This window comes from Musca autumnalis, unplaced genomic scaffold, assembly GCF_047663935.1.
Source record: "Musca autumnalis isolate F117 unplaced genomic scaffold, ASM4766393v1 scaffold_5, whole genome shotgun sequence".
NCBI classification, from domain to species: Eukaryota; Metazoa; Arthropoda; class Insecta; order Diptera; family Muscidae; genus Musca; species Musca autumnalis.
The window spans coordinates 5,535,790-5,557,700 of NW_027412088.1; the positions used below are offsets into that span (position 1 = coordinate 5,535,790).

The 21,911-nt window shown below is 36.2% G+C and overlaps 1 protein-coding gene across 1 annotated transcript; it reads left to right on the plus strand.

Moving 5' to 3' along the window:
• Window positions 1-7,406: 7,406 nt before the first annotated feature.
• On the plus strand, window positions 7,407-20,606 carry Tsp47F (Tetraspanin 47F). The gene is made up of 4 exons (XM_073957436.1): window positions 7,407-7,814; window positions 18,890-19,078; window positions 19,234-19,551; window positions 19,642-20,606. Exons 1-4 carry the CDS (start codon window positions 7,740-7,742, stop codon window positions 19,789-19,791), a joined length of 732 nt encoding a protein of 243 aa, XP_073813537.1. The 5' UTR covers window positions 7,407-7,739; the 3' UTR covers window positions 19,792-20,606.
• Window positions 20,607-21,911: the final 1,305 nt, after the last annotated feature.

Here is a 21,911-nt window from a genome sequence, read left to right on the forward strand (position 1 = left end):
AAAAGATTACATTTTTCAGCTTCGAAATGTTCTGCAGAAATGTGGCTCAGAAAATTTTAGGTACGGTTCTCATTCACAACTTATCGATATTGTCGCGTTTTCATAGTCCTTTTGTGCATTTACCCAGTTTTTGTTCGGAAAATGAGTATATTTTGTTTTTTGTATATTCGTTATTTATTGGTTGTTCGAATATACAGAATATACAAAAACACAAAACATAGTTTTTTCTGAGCCAAAACAGGGTAAGTGTCCAAAATGACCATGCAAAAACACAACAAAATCGATTATTTGTCAATGAGAGTAGAACCTAAAATTTTCTGAGCGACATTTTTGTGGTACTTTAAAGCGGTTCTTAAAATAAAGGACGAAAAGGACATTGAAGGAAGCGAGTTAGAAGCTCGAAATGCTCTACGAAAATAATCCTTATTCGATTTGACTGAAGATATGTCATCTCATAAATAAGCTAAAACAACAGTTAGCAAAGATATAACGCTAGTTTCAGATGCCTTACAGGGTCTTTATCAGAAACGTAATCACGCCATAACTCGGAAGTTCATCTCACGGCGGATCTGTTCTTCGGGATTCTTAATATACTCACCAAGGGCTTTCATCCCCAAATGGAATTATCTCTGCCCCAGATTTTCCCCTCCATTTTGTGTCACAGTGTTATAAGCAGTTCTAGTTTGGAAACAAAATTGAATATACTCGTAGTATATACTCAACATTTAATAATATCACTGAAGAGAAACATTTCTTCAATTTACTAAAATTAAATTACAAATTCCAATTTTCAACTGCCATCCGTCATTTGCGAAATGTTAAGATTATGGGAAATAATTTACAGAAATAGCAAACACATTTCATTGATTCAAATATACAGTGAATTCTCTAAAACACATTTAAATTTAATTATTTTTTTGTTATTTGGAATGATTCTCAGACTTCCCCATTATTAGTAATGAATTTGTTTAGTTAATTATGATTTCACCTTTTTGTTAATCGGACAATCGTCTTCTAAAAGCCGGTGACCCAATGAAAATTCCCAAAAAAAAAACTTTCCAGCCCAGCCGACACATTGGAAAATTAAAGGACGACGGACGATTAGAAGTGATTCTAATTCTCAGAATGCTAGTTCTTTTTTGATTGACATAAAAAACACCAACAATAACAATTCGGTTCAGTTAGGTCATTGGCTTTTGGTTACAAACGATAATTACACACCGGACACATACGCACTTACCAATAATTTATTTACCACACTGACCCCTTTCCCAGAGCTTAAATGACGCGACCGACCGATGATGGTGGTGGTCAGGTCAGGTCATAAGAAAATGTGAAATGAGAACTTTAACCATAAAAACCATGGCTACCAACAAAAAGGAAGTCCCGCTTCAAGGAATTACTCAATTCAGGTTAAAGTGTGTGTGTGTGTGTGTGTGAGAGTGAGTGAGTGGTTGTATCCTGCCATGTGTCGAAGAGTGTTCGCCTCAAATTTAGTGTGAAAATCTGAATGGTGCTTATGTTTTCGTACAAAACAAATGCCGAATATGCAAAATACTGAAGAACCTCAAAAAAGGAATAAATTTCATTGAAAACAAAAAAAAAAAAAAACTATAACTTCCTTTCCTTACAACCATAGGAATTAAAAAGTTGTTGCTACATTTTTTCTCATATCATCTAAACATGAAAACCAAAGTTATACCTGTGTATGAAGGTGTAGGTATGAAGCTTAAATAGGTCGTTTGCCATACAACATTTGTCACATCCAGGGGTATGTCGTACATAAAAGGCGAAGGTAAATTATGGCCTTCAATTAACAAATTAAAGGATTTGTTTTAATATGAAAAAGCTTCCAATATGGAAAAGACTAGTCGAAAACTCAAAGAAAACGTCTATGAAAGAACATTAGCTGAATGACCCATTGCAAAGTAATGTCAACAAGCTACCTTCTGCATTACCAATAGGCTGAAAAATATTTTTCCTTACAATTTTACATTGCAATACCACAATTTAACTCATCACCGAACAGAGTATATGTCTCCGACTACAAACTGAGAGTTGTGAGTTCACTGCTCCCAAAACAAACAAATGAACCGAAACAGAAATGAGCCAAATATTATAAATTGGTTAAATAATTTTATTTTGCTGCAATGCAAATGTACTTATTTTACTTATTACCAAGTAACGAATATGGTGCCAAAGAGTGTATGTGTCCGACTTCCAAACTGAGAGTTATGAGTTCAATGCCGATAGTCGGCAAACTAGTTTTATGACAACAAAAAAGCGAAAAGTTGTGGATGTAGTATATATGCATGCGTTTAAAAAATCCTTAATATTCGTAAGGGTGACACTGTTATAGTGTGTTAAGCTACAAATCAGATGTTGGAAATGTACTGGCAAATTGTGGGGAAAAGTTATTATAGCCCCAAAGAAGACTAAATACTAAATTTCAGTAATTTTTGTAGGATAGTGCGGCTAAGCCCCTGAAAACCCCGAAAATCGGGTTGATCTTGTTGTAACAGTGTTTGTTATTATTAGAGAGCAGAATTTTATGCAAACCCTATTTTTGGTCCGATTCATGTCAAATTTTGGGACTTTGGATTCTGATTAAATTGCAATCGAAACATATGACATATGCAAAATTTATGCATTTTACATATTTTCTTATGCAGCAAATATTTCAATATTAGGTACAAAAATGTTTGTACATATGTAAAATTTTTCTGTTTAAAATTCTTTTCAGACAAGTCAATAAAATAGGGAAATGTATAACCACCAGCGTACGTAAAAATACTTTAAATAACATTTCCAATCGTTTCGTTTCGTATTTTCCATAGGAACAATACAAAACGAAACATAACCCACGTTGGCCGAGCTTGCTGTTTAGTTTTGTTTTGATTACATTCGTGAGTGCAAACAAAACGAAAAGCGAAAAGTACTCAACTCCACAAGAGCAGATAGAAAACGGAATAGTACTAAACACATGTGAATAAATCAAAAACGTTTGGTGGTTGATAAAATTCACTGTGGTATGATGATATGCTAACTTATAGGGTTGTTAAGCAATCACATGTGCGTGTGTCTGAGTGTGTCATTGACAATACGAACGGGAAACGTTTCCCAAAAATACTTTTTGTTTCGGTGGTGAATGAAACAACTCGGCAAAGCATAGCCGAAGTTACAATACAGCAATCGTACGGTTTCTATCTTTTTACATTGAAAAGTTTTTGTTTTTGTTTTGGTTATGAGAATGAAACGATTCAGAGAAGCTGAAAAGTTTGTGGCTTTGTGTGATTGGTACGGGAATCGTTTTGTTTGTTTCCGTTCATTGATAACCACAGCCACAACCTTCAAAATACCGAAAATCGGGAGTTATCGTTCTATGGGGGCTATAAACCGACAAATTTTAGGTGGAAAGTATGTTACCCCCAAGGAAGACCTAATACTCAATTTCAGCCATTTCAGAGGGATATTGAGGGCACAACCTTCAAAATACCATAAATCCGGAGGTACCGTTCTATGGGGCCTATATGAACACGTGGACCTATACCGACAAGTTTCAGGTGGAAAGTTTTATACCTACAACGAAGACAAAATGCCAAATTTCAGCCATTTCGGTAGGATACTGAGGCCACAACCTTCAAAATACCGAAAATTGGGAGGTACCATTCTATGGGGGTTATATGAGGACGTGGACCTATGCCGACTAATTTCAGGTGAAATGTTTTATAACCCCAACGAAGACTAAATACCAGTTTTCAGACATTTCGGAGGGATATTCAGGCTACAACTTTCAAAATACCAGAAATCCGGAGGTACCGTTCTATGGTGGCTATATGAATAGGTGGACCTATACCGACAAAATTCAGGCGGAAAATTTTATACCCACAACGAAGACAAAATGCCAAATTTCAGTCATTTTGGTGGGATATTGAGGCCACAACCTTCAAAATACCGAAAATCGTTCCGTTCCGTACCGTTCTATGGGGGCTATATGAAGACGTGCATACCCCTAACGAAGACTTAATACCAAACTTCAGCCATTTCGGTGGGATATTTAGAGCACAAATCCTTGAATATATTTTTGCATATGGTTTTGCACATGCTCATTTTATGCAGATATGTAAAAATATGTCAAAATATGCACGATATGCAAAAAATTCTGGCCCTAATTCGTTTTATTTTGTAACAAAACGAGTTTCTGTCTAATCTGATTTTCTCTACGACCATTCCGCTGTCTAGATATTATGTTTCAGGAAAGTGGTTGCTTCGATGGGATGTAACCACAGATCCACTGGATTAAGATGAGTAGGTTTGGCTGGGAATAATCTCGGGGACCAGACTGGCGCCGCATAGCTTACCACAGACCGACCTATCGCTTTATACGTGGTCAACAAGGCTTCTTTATCTGCACCCCAAGTGCTGCCGGCTAGGGACTTGAGGACCTTGTTCCTACTTTTCAGTTTGTCGCAGATAGCAGTGGCGTGCGCGCACGACTTGAAAGTAGTGTCGACCACGACATTCAATTCCCTTCCAAACTGCGCTGTCCATGTGGTGAACAGATTGGCTGTAGATTTTGTGGCGGAAATCTGCATATGCCTCGAATGGAAAAAGGTGGTAAGATCGGTTAAATAGTTGTTCAGTCTCTCACAGATGTCATCAGGATAGGTACCCGACGCCAGGATCGTGCAATCATCCGCATACGTTACGATCTCGTTGCCGTCTGGAGGGGGCGGAATACAGGAGAGGTAGAGGTTAAACAGTTCCGGAGATATCACCCCACCTTGGGGATCTCCCTGTTTAACTCTACGGGGTTTGGACTTCTTGTTCTTGAATTCAACGTACGAGCGGCGTCCACACAAATAGTTGACTATCCAACGTTTCAAGCTTGGCCGGAGGGTTGTCTGCTCAATGTCCTCAAACAGCGTGGAGTGCCTGACTGTATCAAAGGCTTTTGATAAGTCAAGCGCCACCATCACTGATCTATCGCACGTCCGTCTCTGGTTGAGTCCTTTACAGATATATGTGGTAATGGTGTGCAGCGCTGATGTCGTGCTGTGCTGCTTAGGGAATCCATGCTGATGATCGGCAACTTGATAGCTATTTCTGATACTGGGGAGGAGCGAGGCCTCAAGTGTCTTTGCTACGGGCGACAAAAGCGAGATCGGTCTGTACGATTCACTTTTGCTGGCATCCTTGCCTGGCTTCCGTAGTGGGACCACCCTGCCCATTTTCCAGACTTCGGGAACAATGAGGGTGGATAACGACAAGTTGAGAACTTTAGTGAGATACTCCACTATCGGTTCATCCAGCTGCTTCAGCATTTCCATGGAGATTCCATCAGGGACCAACGCTTTTGATGATTTAGCGTTCCTGATGGCATTGACAACATCATCCATTGTAAAATGTGGTGGTTCCTCTTCAGCAGGAAGAAATCTGATGCGACGTAATACTCTTCTCTTCGCCCTGTCACTCTCGGGGTACTCGACAAACTGTCGTAGTCAACGTAACGTCGCCAAACGTGACTGAGGTCCGAGAGTGACTTAACCGTTGCCCACATTCCCCTATACCGGCAAATTTCTGGGAGAAAGTATTGTTGGTCCAAAGAGGACTCAATACCAATCTTCAGCCATTTCGATGCGATAATGGAAAATTAAAGAAAGTAAGTAAGTAATAATTTAACTATGTATTCATTCAAAAATAAATCAATAAATAGCAAATAAATTAAAATTTGTTTACTTTCATACAATGTTTTTCTGTGTATATGTCAAACACAGAAAAACATTGTAGCCATTTGATAAAAAACAAATTCAAAGATTCAATCAACAATTTTATCAATTGTCATATTGACAAAATTCGATAAAATTATTTGATTACATATTAAAAAATTGATAAAATAAAGTTGTATTGACTAAAATGTTTATCGAATTATTTTAAACTGATAAAATATTTCACATATTGACAAAAATATTTATCTAAATATTCCAAATTTTTGCTTGATAAAATAAAAAAATATATATTGATTAAAAAATAAAAAAATAGTATCACATTTGCCGGGAGAACGAAACATTTGGAAAAAATGTTTGAGTAGATTTTTGAAATACCCTAAAAAAGTATTTTGGTTTAGAAATAAATAAAAAATTGGTCTCAAGACGAAATTGGTTAAGGAAATTTTGGCATTCCCTAGCCAAAAAATCTGTATTTAAGCAAAATGTTTTAACTTTTGTGAGGGAGTACCGAAGGAAAGGAGGAGTATATCTTCGATTTAACTTTGACATAAATATTGCGATGTGCAAATGTTGGAACAATTTTAGCCACTCCTCCATTTTTGTTTTTGATCACCGTAGGATTTTTTAGAGCTTTCGGGCCATTAAGTCTGTTAGCACGCACTGGTCCACGAAAAATATTAAATCGCTGTAAACAGGGTCACAAGAAGAACCTTCGTTAAAAATTTCAAAACAATCATCGAACAACCCTTAAACTCAACTTGGTGGCCGTGCTACCCGGTCCAGTAAAGACCTTCTTGGTGAAGAAATTTTACAATGTGTAAAGTTTCAACCAAATTGATTTCTCAATTCGTCGGCAAGTTTTAGAGCTTTTGCTCATTATCTCAGGAAAAATGGACTTGCCTCCGAAAAAAATCCAAAACGATCCGAAACATGTCCTTAAACTACACTTTTGAGAAAAAAATTTAAATGTTTTGTGGGAGGTAACCGGAGGAATCGGTGATAAAAAGTAGGTCTCATATCGTTGAACTTATATGAATCGAACATGAAAAACTGTCCCTTGTCCGATTTAGAATGTTTGTGAGAGCAATTATTTTATATATTACAAAGTTTGGAACAAACCGGGTATTTCCTTTGAGAGTTATTATGTGGAAGGAGTTACAGTGAGCACCAGCTAGCCAAACAAACGGACCAGGATAAATCCACTGAACATACTGCAAACATACATACTTGGGGTTCAAAAGCATTTTTTGGATGAGACACATTTTTGATCCTGAGGATCAAATGAAGAAGTTTATAGGAGACTTTTTCAAGGTATTTACAAGAATTATATATGTTATTTATCTTTAATAAAATCTATAGATGACTTCGATATATAGAAACACCTGGCTTTCAATTTGTGGAAGATGATACAATTTCCCTTTGCGTGTTAGCTATTTTTTCTTTAAAGCATCTTAATGGATAATTTGAATTCCAATGCATTCGAATGAATATTCAAACTTGTTGAAAACACTTTAAATGATTTACATTTACTTCCTTAACAAAATGACCACTTCTGTTTTTTTTCTTAGAAAATCGCCCCTTCTCTTGACAAATTGCGCCTTGTTTCAACCCTGTTTACTGCTGCTGCTGCTGCTGTTGTTGCCACAAAATATTCACAGGATATTTTGATTTGCTTTTGTTCCTTAGAATTCTATTGCGGCAATATGTTCGTGTGAATCGCTGCTGTCGCTTTACATTGATCGGCCGGCCTAGTTACATAGAAAAGGAGTTGTGGCCACCACCAACGCAACTTTGGTCGTCAATCGAAGTGCTGAACATTGGTCAGTTGGAATTGAAACGCCGTTTTGGATAGTTGCCTGAAACCGGCACTTTGAGTAAACAACAAAAGCAGCAGCAAACATAACTTAAACTCATCAAGTTACCGGTATAGTGAGAGCGACCAGTGAAAATATAAAGAAAAAAATATTTAAAATTTCTCTCGACTAATTTCGCATAAAAAAACCCTTCAAAATGAAAATCCAAATACGTTCGTGTGGCATGAATATGATAAAGTATACCCTCTTTATTTTTAATGTCGTATTTGCGGTAAGTGAAATTGAATTTAAAAATGGTAATTTAAACTCAAAGTGTAAGGTGAAATCATGTAAAGCGTCAGGTTCTTTGGGCTGGGAAGTCTGCAGTAGACAATAATAATGGACTTGAATAAAACAATTCAGATGGAATCTGCACTTATTCAATAAAAAGAAAATTATGTTGTTTTTCAAATCGTTTATATACAGTCTGCATAAATTGAGACGGGTATTTGTGGACAGATCAAATCAAACACCGGCTACACAAATGGAATCCTTTTCCCCAAATATTAAGTTTCTAGGGGGGTTTCAGAATTTTGTGGCATTTGTTGAACTTGGTGACAAAAATATTGAAACTTTTGGAATTTTTATCTTATGCTTGGTTTACATTTACGAAATCCACTCGATTTCGACTGTCAATTTCATTGCTTAAACGTCAAATGAAATCCAATAATTTCGGATGTGTTTTCATTTGACGTATACGCAAAGGAATTGACAGCTGAAATCGAGTGGATTTCGTAAATGTAAACCAAGCATTAACGATTGTGGGCGTTCGGAATAAATGATTTCGTTTTGCAACTAAATTTGATTTGGATATTTGTGGATTTATTCCTTTCGATAGTTGTCGCGCCCACCAACCTTTTTAGTGGATTTAGGATTTAGAACTTTTGGACCATTATGTCAGGAAAACATTATATTGCTGTACACACCACAAGAAGAACCTTTGGTAATACAAATATCCAAAACATCCTCGAACAGCTTCATAACTTCATTTAAGCGTAAATGTCGAATTTTTGTGACAGAAGTACATTAAAAGAAATTTTGCGATGTGTAAATTCGTTTTGGTTGGTGCCGACCGGATTTTTATAGCTCTTAAGAATTATTAAAGGAAGTATGGACGTTAGGGTTATGACTTTTTGACATTTTTCCTCAAAAATGATTTCCTGTAGCAGGGATGAATGAACTTTTGCCTATTAATCACTATGCTATCGTTTATTCCATTGAAATATAAAAAAAGTTCACGCACAAATCGATTTTAAAAAAATAATATTTGAAAAAATATATGAAATGAAAAAAAAAATTTTTTCGAAAAATTATTTTTTGTTGCATGAATGAATAAATATAAGCCTACTAATAACTATAATAATGTTTATTTCATTCAAATATTAAAAAGGTCGCGAAAAATTCACATTGACAAATTTTAAATTTTTTGTTTTTTGTTAAAAAATTATATTTTTGAATAAAAGCGTTTACGACATTTTTACGATTCTCAGAATTGAAGAAAAATAGTGAGAAATAAATTTTACGTCATTTTAATTATCTCATGTGGCTCTAAAGTTTATTTTTAATTATATATCTGTTTTCAGTGACTTCAAAAAATTGTCCATAATTTTGATAAATTCAAATTTTAAAATCATTTTGTGCGTGAGGTTTTTTCACCGAATCACCTTATAATTAAGATTTTATGTAATTTTATGGCAAAACTCGTCACGCTATGATACAGGGATATGAGGTTGTAAAAAAGTCATAACCCTAATGGACGTGCCACCGAAAAAATGTACGCACAGTCAACATAAACATAAAACGATCCGCGACATGTCTTGTGAACATTTTTGAAGTACCTGAAGGAATATGAAGGAATTGACTGATATAGTGGATATTGGAACCTGATGTATGTATGGAAGAAATATTGCGATGTGCAAAGTTTGTAACAAATCGGTTATTCCCTTCGAGATAACTTTTGTGGGCTAGGACCGATATGTCCTATCCTCAAACTTAAATTAAATTTAGACAAGATATTACGAGATCTAAAGTTGAAACCAAACCGGTTAATCCGTTCGTCAGTTATCGCGCACTCCAGCCAGACAGAAGGATGGACAAAGCTAAATCGACTCCAAATTGTCTTAAACGGGTCCGTCTAAACACACTTAGGGTATATGACCATTATTTCGATGAGCCACTTGTTTCATACGACCAAAATGTGTCTCATAGAAATAATGCTTTTAAACTTCAAGTATGTTCGGACGGAATCCGTTTCAGATAATATGGGTTCGATTTAGAACTGTAAATCAATCTGTCTGGCGAACAGAATTAGATCAAGTTCAAAGATAGGTCATATCGGTCAAATCCGTGGGTACTTCCCCCACAAAAGTAAAAAAAATCGTAAAAAAGATGATAACTCTCGAAGGGAGTAACCGATTTGGTCCACACTTTGCATTTCGCAATTTGTTTGATAGACATAGATCAAGTTCGAATATGGAATATATCGTTCCACTCCTTCGGGTACCTCCCACACAAAAATTTCACAAATTTCGCAAAAGGGCAGTTTAAGGCCTTGTCTCAAATCATTTTGATTTTTTGCAACACGTTGTTCACGGGTTTCCTATTCACACATCGTATCGAGTTCTAATATGGACTATATCGTTCCACTCCTTCGGGTACCTCCCACACAACATTCGGAAGTTTAAGTTTAAGAGCTCCTCTCGGACCGTTTTGAAATTTCTTTCAGTAGGTTGTGATATCAGCTCCCTTTACAACGGTTATATTTTTTCGGGGGCAAGTACATACATACTTTCGGACATAATTGCCTAAATGCTCCAAGTAACGCTGACGCCACCAACTAAAATAGGAAATCCGCAAGATAACTCTTGCAGGGAGTTTCTGGTTGGTCCAAACTTTGCACATAGAATTATTTCATCCAGTCATCTAGAATAATAATTGTTCCACAAACGGCCCATACGGGACAAGGGAGACTTCTCTCATATCAATGAGTGCACCCGATTCATATTAGCTCAATGATATGAGACCTACAGTTTATCGCCGAGTCCGAACGGCGTGTCTTAGACACCACTTTTGTAGAGAAGTTTTACATGGCTGAAATACTTAGGAAATATCGAATCGAACCCACGACCTTATATGTACAAGGCGGGTGCGCATACCATTGCACGACGGTGGCACCCATCAAGTGCAACGTACCCCACATTATTGTACCTACAGATTTTAAAGCAAACTCGTGATACAAAATCAATATTTTTTATACCCTCAGCATTTATGCTAACGAGGGTATATAGACTTTCATACGGGCAAAATGTGTCTCATCGAAATAATGGTTTTAGACCCCAAGTATGTTTGGACGAAATGTGTTTCAGACAATTTGGAGTCGATTTAGCCATGTCCGTCCGTTTGTCTGTCTGGCTGGCTGGTGCGCTCTATAACTCTCGCAATATTTTGTCCAAACGTAGTTTAAGTTCGAAGATGGGTTATATCGGTCCACTCCTTCCGGTACCTCCCACACAAAAATTCGAAAATGTTCGGAAAATTTGTGCGCAAGATAACTCTTGAAGGAAGTAACCGTTTGGTCCATACTTTACACATCGTGAAATTTCTACCAGACTTAGATGAGGTTCCAATATGGACTGAATCGGTCCACTCCTTCGGGTACCTCCCACACCAAATTTCGGAAAAGTTCAGTTTAGGACCTGCTCTCGAATCACTTTGATTTTTGTTGAAGAAACTTGCATTCGCTGCTTCAATTACGACAGTAAAAGTTTTTTCAGGGGCAAGTCCATACTTCTTAAGAAGCCAGCCCGAAGGTTGTAAAAATCCCCTATGGCATTATATGTAATGGCCGGAGAGCTCGAAACGAATACTGCGTTCGTCCATACTTTGGATATGGTAATATTTTTTAAAATATTAGATGAAATTCGAAGGTGGTGCTTATAGATCCACTCCTTCCGGTACCTCCTCCACAAAAGTTCGGAAATATTCGCTGAAATGGTACGCGCGATATCTCATAGACGTAGCAACCGATTTGGTCCACACTTTGGATCTCTAAATATTGTTGAGAGACTTAGTTTATGTTCAAATTTGGGCCATATCTGTCCAATCCTTTTAGTACCACCCACACAAATGTTCAACATTTTTGTGTGGTTAAGGGTCTGTTCGAGGATTCTTTGGACATTTTTACTAATGGTATCTATCTATCGATATCTCTGCAAACTTTTGAGCTTTAATCCATACATACATTTTTTTGGTCAGAGGCAAATCCATACTTTCTGAGAAAATTGTCATTGATTCGTAGTTTGTGTAATAAGTGGTATTTTGTTGTAGATACATACTGTCCATGCTAGACTAATGTTCACATTTCCTAAATTTCGTAAATATTCAATTTGCTGACATTTGTTCACAATTGCAAGTTTGTTCAATTATTCTGGCCAACAAAAATACGAAGTGTATTTCTTTTTTCATTATTTCCTAACACATAGTTTTAAAAATTGTGGGCATAAATAAACACTGCAATAAGATTTGGTAATGGACCATTTCTTGTTTTTGGCGACTTCCCTCATTCTCATATTTTACATCCAATAATTCTATTATAATAAATCACACACCTATCTTCCTTAATGTATGCGAAAGTTGATAATAGAATACCATGAAAATTAAATGAAATTAAAAAATGTTCCTCCATCTTTAGTTTCCAATAATTTAATGGTCCCCCAAAAACCTTATTCAATGGAAATTCCAATACCAAAATGTCGTAAGCCATACCCAAAATCGTGTTATGTAAAAAAATCACATGAGTTAATTTCATTTCACGAAAGCAAGTCTTGGCTAAAGGGGCATGCCTTCGAATCTGATATTTGGTAGCGATTGTGTGTGTGTTTACCTCTCTCTCACACTCTCTGTGCCACCATTTGATTATCCTAGCTATAAATCTAAGTTGGGACATTCTAATGAATAATTATAATATACAAATAAAACAAAAACAACAACAAATGGCCAGTAAATGCCTAAACAACACAACAAAAATTGCGACGAACTCCAACAATGCCATTCATCATAATGGTCACTAGCGACTTTACCATGAGGTAAAGGACATTAAATTGCTGGAATTAAAAGCAATTGGATGTTATGAATCCACGGTGACGATGATGACGATGATGGCATGAAGGTGAAAATAATTTTGAATATCAAAACGAATTAACGAAAATTTTTAACGGTCAAAGAAGGAAATGTCGACCGTATAACGTTCCGAGGTCCTTTGTCAAACTTATGATTGATGTAGTACCTTGGTAAGAGGTTGTTCGAAACATTTCTACTGTTCTGATAAACAATCTGAGGATCGATAAAAAGTAGTTTAAGCTAAGAAGAAGTTAACTTCAAAGGGAAAATTAATTTAAAAAATCCGGAATTAGACAGGTGATAATCATAATGCTCTACGGACATGAGGCAAACAGAATATCATTGTCAAATAAAACATATTCTTAACCCATTTCGTACTTGGTGTTCGAATTTCGAACATTAAAATCACCTTTTTTCAAGAAAATATTTATGGATGAAAAATGTAAAATTTTAAACAAGATTTAGTATATATATTAGGTCTCATCTGACAGCAAATAAAAAAATCTTCGCTTGAAACTCCCCCTCGATGGTAGGGGTACATTTTTGAAATCCATATTTTTGGATACTTTTTAAATCAATTTTAAAAAATTATTGTCACAATTTCACAAAATATAAAAAAAAAACATGATTTACATGTGCAAGCGCGACTTTACATGTGCAAAGTTAACTGTTCAAAATTTCGAACACTGGTTCTTATCATATATGTATGTCAGTGGGTATATCATAACGTGGAAAGTACTGAGAAATTAGATGGAAAAGTTATTATAGCCACATAAAATACTACATACTAAATTTTAGCCATTTCTGTAGGATAATACACCTATAGGATAATACCTATACACTAAGTATAGACTATATAAAACATGGACCAGTGCTGACAAATTTCTGGAGGAAAGTTCAGTAGCCCCAAAAAAGACTAACTATGTATTAAATTACAACCAGTGTTCGAACACCATTTTTCAAAAACACGAAAAATCGGAAATTTTTCAATCGATTTTTGACATCAGCGTGCCCTAATTACCTTAAAAAAATAAAAAATTCGTCTCTGGACGAATTTTTGTAATATTATTTTATTACTTAAATAAACTGTTAGTATCGCTGACATACCAATAACATACATATGAATAAATATGGAAGAAACCCTTCGAAATTCTCCCCCATAATTTGTGATGAACGTACGCCTTTGGTGACAACTATTGCGTTATTGGTTAGTTTTTCATTATAAAATTGATTGATAAATATGTCCGAACAACTTTTTAATAAAGAAAATGTTTCGTATATTTGTTTTTACTAAAAACATATTCTTCATATTACCACAAATAAGATATGTATGTATGTATATATGTCGGGGTACAAACATGTACGTATGTTGTAATTTTTGTCTGTTTTTTATTTGATGCCATGTAACTTCTGTTTTCCCCACTATCAGGTTTACATTCAAACTCAATTAAAGTTAATTATTATGGGTAATTATACGTCTCTGATTCTGCGATAACACAAATTAAAATTTAACTTTTGAATGACCTTGATGGAGGGCGAAATTTTCTACTTTCACTCTACAGTCACAGAGGAGGATTGTTTTAACTTTTAAATACAAATAAAACTATTTAAGCTGCCACCAGCCAGAAAAGTTATTCAAGTTTTATGTTACGACAGAGATATACCCTCAGTCCCGAACCCAAAGAAAAGAAGTAAATACAATGCTTCTGACGTCTATAGGGGGTTTTCCAGTTTTTGGACCAATTTCTCAGGAACTATAGACTTGTCCCCGAAAAAATTATACCGTTGTAACTAGGGCCACATACACAACATTTTGTCAACAGTTTTAAAATGATCCCAGATGAGTCCTTTGGCTGAACATTCCAAACTTTGTGTGTGAATGAGTGGTCCATTGACATGACAATATTCGGACATATATGAGTCCCTAAGAAATAATACGATGTACAACAAAATTTCTTTCGTACGACTCAGTTTAGTTGGTACCGGCAGGCCGTCGTAAACGCCTCTGAAATGAACTTGTTGCAAAAAATTTCAAAACGATCCGAGACTTGCATTTGTGTGGGTGGTACACGATGGAGTATTCCGATTAGTCCATATTCAAACCTGATCTATGCCTGGGAGTAGCATTACCATATTCAAAGTTATGACCAATTCGGTTACTCTCTTCTAGATTTATTGTGCGCACTATTTTAGCGGAAAATGTTAAAAGTTTGTGATGGAGGTACCAGAAGGAGTGGGCCAATATGGTCTATCTTCGAACTTCAACTAAGTTTGGGCAGGGCTAAATCGATGCCAAATTGCCTGCAACGGATTTCTTCCAAACATACTTGGGGTTTAATACCATTATTTTCAAGATGCACATTTTTATACCATCAGCATTTATGCTAACGAGGGTATATGCACTTTCATACGGGCAAAATGTGCCTAATCGAAATAACGGTTTTAGACCCCGAGTATGTTTGGACGAAATCCGTTTCAGACAATTTGGAGTCGATTTAGCAATGTCCGTCTCTCTGGCTGGCTGGTGCGCCGAACGGATGAACCGATTTGCTCCAAAATTTGACTTTCGTAATATTTTGTCCAAACTTAGTTTAAGTTCGAAGATGGGTTATATTGGTATACTCCTTCCGGTACTAAATCGCCCACAAAAGTTCGAAAATGTTCGGAAAATTTGTGCGCACGATAACTCTTGAAGGGAGTAACTGATTTGGTCCATACTTTGCACATCGTGAAATTTCTACCAGCCTTAGATAAGGTTCCAGTATGGACTCAATCGGTCTACTCTTTCGGGTACCTCCCACACAAAATTTCAGAAAAGTTCAGTTTAGGACCTGTTCTCGAATCGCTTTGATTTTTGTTTCAGCAACTTGTATTCACTGCTCCCCATACGACGGTACAAGTTTTTCTGGGACAAGTCCATACTTCCTGAGCAAATAGCCAGAAAGTTGCAAAAAACCCCCTATGACACCGTGTGAAGCGGTTGGAGCGCAAGATAACTCTTGAACGGATCTGCCGATTCAGTCCAAAATTTGGCCTTCGTAAGTCCATATTTACATTAGGCAATTTTCCTTGCGGCAATTGTCAGTTTGTTGATGAGGGAGGGTGTAGAGAGGCAAAGGGTTACCATATGCCTCACCTCTCTCTCCGTCGAACTGACAATTGCCGCAAAGAAAATTGCCTAATGTAAATATGGACAAAATATTAGTCCATACTTACATTAGCATAAGTTCGAAGATAAGCCATATCGGTCCGCTCCTTCAGGTACCTTCCCCACAAAAGTTCAAAATGTTCGGAAAAATTTCGGGCACGATAACTCTTGAAGGGAGTGACCAATTTGGTTCCCACTTTATACATCCTAATATATCTACCATATGTATATCAGGTTTGAATATGGACTATAGTTGTCCACTCCTTCGGTTATCTCCCACACAAAATTTCGGATAAGTTCATTTTAAGGCCTGCTCTCGAACCACTTTGATTTTTGTTGAAGTAACTTGCATTCGCTGTCTCAATTACGACGGTGAAAGTTTTTTCCAGGGGAAAGTCCATACTTCTTGAGAAAACATCCCGAAAGATGTAAAAAACCCTATGGCACCATATGTTGTGGCTGGAGAGCACGGTAACTCTCGAACTGATCAACCGATTTGTTCCAAAATTTGGCCTTCGTCATATTTGCACGATATCTCTTGAACAAATTTGGTCCAATGTTTTGTCCAAATTTAGTTTATCTTCTAAAATGGAGTTACCTTAGGGTACCTCCCCCACAAAAGTTCAACATTTGTATCTAAGTGCAGTTTAAGGTCTGTTCAAATAAGGCATACTGGTCCAAAAGTTATAAGATGACTCACTGAAATGACTAGTGGGCGCTATAACTATCGAAAAGGTATGACTCCCAACATAATATCCACTTCCATAATGGACTATGTCGGTCCATTCCTTTAAGTACCTCCTTTGCAACACTTTTGAACTTTAATCCTAATCAGCATTTTCGTCGGCAAGTTCAAATATCCAAAAAAGCCTCAAAACACTGAAAAGACCCTAAATACATCCAATCTATCCGTAGATGAAGTTTCAATTCACATAGGCTGAGAGTATATATCTGTTGGCAAAGCCGACTGATACGTTAGCGTTAGCTAGTTATTACATCGTCGTACTCGATCATCACATGCTGAGCTCCCGAAATCATCAATCAACACGTTCCCGATCATCAATAAATCGTCGTTCCCGAACTCCACGTTTTCGATTATCGTCAGTCGAGCTCACGACAATCGTCAGTCGAGTTTCCAAATTCCAAAATGTACACAACCGTATTAACAGAAATCCTGGACGCGACAGGACTTACCCCACCCGAACAGAAAATCACGTTCCACTAATTGGCACGACAAATATTTAATGGAAAGACTCCCAAAATTATAAATTTTAATAGGAAAGACAATACTTTCTGAGATGCAAAAATTTCTTCGAAGTGTTTTGGGTGTTGTTTCAAAAAAATTTTGGTAGTTATGTCCGAGTTCACGGACATGCATCATATCCCATTTCAAGTTTATACCCTTCACTACCACTGGGTAGGGTGGGTACTATAACTTGGTTTTAACTGTAAAGTTTGTAACACGTAAATAATGGTCGTAGTTAACACACCTTTATATATCAAAACCAGTAAGGAAAGGATCAAAGTCGGGCGGGGCCGACTATATAATACCCTACACCACTGTGAATATGTAACATATATGGGAGCTAAATCCAAATCAGAACAGATTTTGATATAATTGTTCACATTTATTTGTAGAACAAATTCCGTCACATAGTCCAAATTTCATCAAAATTGGACATATATAGCATGTTTCGTGCATCAAAACCCTCAAATCGGTTGAAAATATATATGGGAGCTATATCCAAATCTGAACCGATTTCGATATAATTTGGCACACTTATTTCTAGGCCAAATCCCGGCAAACATAACAAATTTTATTGAAATCGGACATATATAGCGTGTTTCGTGCACCAAATTCCTTAAATCGGGCGAAAATATATATGGGGGCTATATCCAAATCTGAACCGATTTCTATATAATTTGGCACACATATTTCTAGACTAAATTCCGTCGCACATTCAAAATTTCATTGAAATCGGACATATATAGCCTGTTTCGTGCACCAAATGCCTTAAATCGGGCGAAGATATATATGGAGACTATAACCAAATCTGAACCGATTTTTACCAAAATAAATAGCGTTTGTCCTTTGGCCAAAAAAAAACTATCTTCCCCAATTTTCATGCGAATCGGACAATAAATGCGACCTGTACTTTGTTTACAAAAATACATGGACAGACGGACAGACAGACGGACATGCTTAAATCGGCTCAGAAAGTGATTCTATGTATATCCCTAAAGGAACTATGGGTCTATCTCGTTTCCTTTTGCATGTTACAAACTAATGCACAAAGGCATAATACCCCTTACCACAAGGTGGTGTAGGGTATAATTAATGTCTCGACGAGCTGAGTAGATCTGGATAAAGGTCGCAATTCTGAATCGTATTGATTTTGGTGTTGATCAGATAATATTAAAGGGGTCGGAATGGACCAAAAATTTCTGTAGAGAAATGATCTGGGTTTTATTCTTATGTGAATATTTCCGGATTCAAAAAGTAAAGCCAAGTAAACAATGAATGTGGAAATAATGGTTCAAAGTAGGTTGGTGTAGGTGGTCAAGCAACGGAAATGTCGCCATTAAGGCGAAGGTTATAGTTAATTATATTTTTAATTATTTCACTATCGAGTTGAGCTATTATGACCAAAGAGGAACATCGAAAAATTTGGAGTCTACCGAAGTTATATACACCCAACCATTATGCTACGTTTCGCAGGTGGTTAATCCGATCATTAGACATATTTTAATAGGAATTTTAATTCCATCGCAAATATCTCTACTTCTGTTAGGCGTATACCAAGGGAAAAACTGTATTCAGTTGGCCCTCTAAGTTATAAATCAATCGTAAATGTGTTGGTGTTATTAAAGTTATTGCAAAAGACACTAAGCTATCCCAATTTTAATATTTTGAAATTTGTATTGTAATGACAAATATCTATGCTTCTATTAGACCATATTAAACCGATGCTTTAATTTTTTTTATCAATATATAGTTCATTGGCCCACAAACAAATATTAACATTTTTATTGTCTTTCAGATATCTGGTTTGGGTATATTAATCGCTGGCGCTGTTGTACTTGCCGATGTCAATCAATTCAGTCACTTTGTTGAGGGGAAAGTTACAGCTCCACCAATTGTTTTGATTGTGACCGGTCTGATCATATTTCTTATTGCATCGTTGGGTTGTTTTGGCGCAATCAAAGAGTCACCAACCCTACTGTTGTTGGTAAGAAAATATTGGGGGTTATTCTGAACAATATTCTGAGTGAGTTTTTCCTTAAAGTAGAAGTTAAGAAAACTCACGGGGAATTCACGATCAGAATAACCCCCATTATATTTTGTTATCTGCCTGTGATACCCTAACCCTTTATCCTTCTTTAGTATGCCCTGCTCTTGGCTATTATTTTCATAATCGAGTTGGCAGTGGGCATTGCAGCCAGTGTCTTTAAGAGTGATTTGGAAATGGCCATAAAGAACTCGCTGCAAGATTCCATTAAACGTTCAAACAAAGATGACATGATGGCCTGGGACAATATACAACGCAAATTGATGTGTTGTGGCGTTGATTATCCCTCGGATTGGCGTACAATGAGTGCCAATAAAACATTGCCGGCTAGTTGCTGTCATCCGGAATACATTGAAGAGAGTGTTGGACATTGCACTGAATCACCGGCTTTGGGTAAAGATAAATATTTCCAGGTAAGTTAGAAAGAGCAACAACGACTCCCATTTTGTCACTTTGGTGGTTCAAACTTAATTGGCCTCTCTCTCGATATTTTCTATTTGTAGGAAGGCTGTGTTGGCAAACTCAAACAACGTATCGACAAGAATGCGGTTATTTTAATTGGTGTGGGCATAGGTATAGCCTTCATACAAATATTGGGCATTGTATTGGCCTGTTATTTAGCTTCCAGAATACGACACGAACGCAACCAATAAATGATTACCTGTTTCCAGTCAAGATTGCTGCGTCATTCGGCTAAGATTAGAATAACGAAAATGACCGAAATGGAAATGAATTTTTTGATTCCTTCTTCAAACCCCATATCCATTAAAAATAACACTCCACAAAACATTAATGACCCACCATACCCCCCTACGTCACCACTTTTGGTAGATTTTTTTTTCCTTTTTTGTTGTTGTTTTGATATCGTTCGATAAATCCCCTCAAACGAAATGAAAAGCAAGTGGACATTACAACACAACTTTAATGGTAATGAATATTCGTGCTGTTATTTTAATGTAACCAAACATACAAACAAACATAAAACACGTATGTAGATTAAATATGTATGATTATCATAATAATGTCATGTAAATGTGAGTGTGTGTGGAAGTTTGTTGTTTTAAGACGACAGGATGGATTGTCAATCCCAGTTAAAGGATTTTTGTTATTTTAAAAATATTTACGCACGCACATAATTCGTCAACCCCATTCAATTATTTCTTTGACGTTTCAAACGCAACAATTCGAATACAAAATTACAACAAAAACAAATATTACTGCGAACAGAACAAATAAACTATCGTATACTAAAACTTATTATTAATTAAAAGTAAATAAATATGTATTCGTTGACATTATTTGCTTTCCCTAAACTTGAAGTTCATTTGGATTCACCCCATGATCTTGTGTATTTTATGTTATGATAACCTTATTCTTAAATTTTAGAAAAAACTTATTAACATTTTATTATTACAAGTTTGTATTGAAAATAAGAAAAATATATATCAATAAAATGTTTTAAAATAAATGTATATCTTTTTTTAAACATTTCAAAGAAGTAAACAAGCGGAGTACGGCCAAAGAAGTTGTAAAGAAGGGTAGAAAAAACCAAACATTGGGAAATCATTGAGTTGATATTTTCAATAAGTTATAGATAGATCACCTCGAAAGATTGTAATCATAGACGTAAAATTATGGAATCGGTGGATTAGCAACACCTTAAGATTTGATATTTAAAATGTCGTAATCGAACATACCACTAATAACACTGTGAACACACATTTTGGGGCAGAGATAATTCCTTTGATTTTAACCGGTCTGATCATATTTCTTATTGCATCGTTGGGTTGTTTTGGCGCCATCAAGGAGTTTCGTCCTTCCGCTGTTTCAACTTAAAGGAGTGAGAAAACTCACGGGAATTCACATTCAGAATAACCCCCTTAAATTTTTGTTTGCAAGGTGTACTACGCTAAATTCGAATTTAAAGCCCAAGATACAAACCACTCTGTTACCGTTGGACATAAAACGCGGACATAACTCCCAACAATTTTTTAACTTCAAACTTATTTTTGCTTAATTTATGAAATTATGTCGATGATATTTTTCAAAAATATTTTCGACTTCGGCGTTTTTTATTTTTCAGAAAGTATTTGCATATTTTTACAAAAACTTTTTATTTTCTTAAATAGTGAAAATATTTTTGTAAAAAATTGCGCAATTTAAAAAATCGCCTGCGCCACTTTATTTAGAAATGGTAATTACTTACATATTTATACCCTCAGCATTTATGATAACGAGGGTATATACACTTTCATACGGGCGAAATATGCCTCATCGAAATAATGGTTTTAGACCAAGCATGGTCACATTTGGCACGGCGGTGCCGATGATTTTCGGCAATTTACACGCACACGACCCGAATCCACAGAAAGAGCGTACAAAAGAGAACAAATGTTTTGATTTGTTATTGTTTTATAGCTTGCGTGAATACAAACTTATCAACACACTTGTATAAGTTGCCAATATTTTGAATACATTCACATTTTCTCCGTTCTCTTTTTGGTCATGCCTGTTTTAGACCCCAAGTATGTTAGGACGAAATCCGTTTCAGACAATTTGGAGTCGATTTAGCAATGTCCGCCCGTCTGTCTGGCTGGTGCGCACGATAACTCTCGAACGGATGAACCCGATTTGGTCCAAAATTTGGCCTTCGTAATATTTAGTCCAAACTTAGTTTAAGTTGGAAGATAGGCCATATCGGTCCACTCCTTCAGGTACCTCCCCCACAAAAGTTCGAAAATGTTCGGAAATATTGTGCGAACGATAAAAGCCT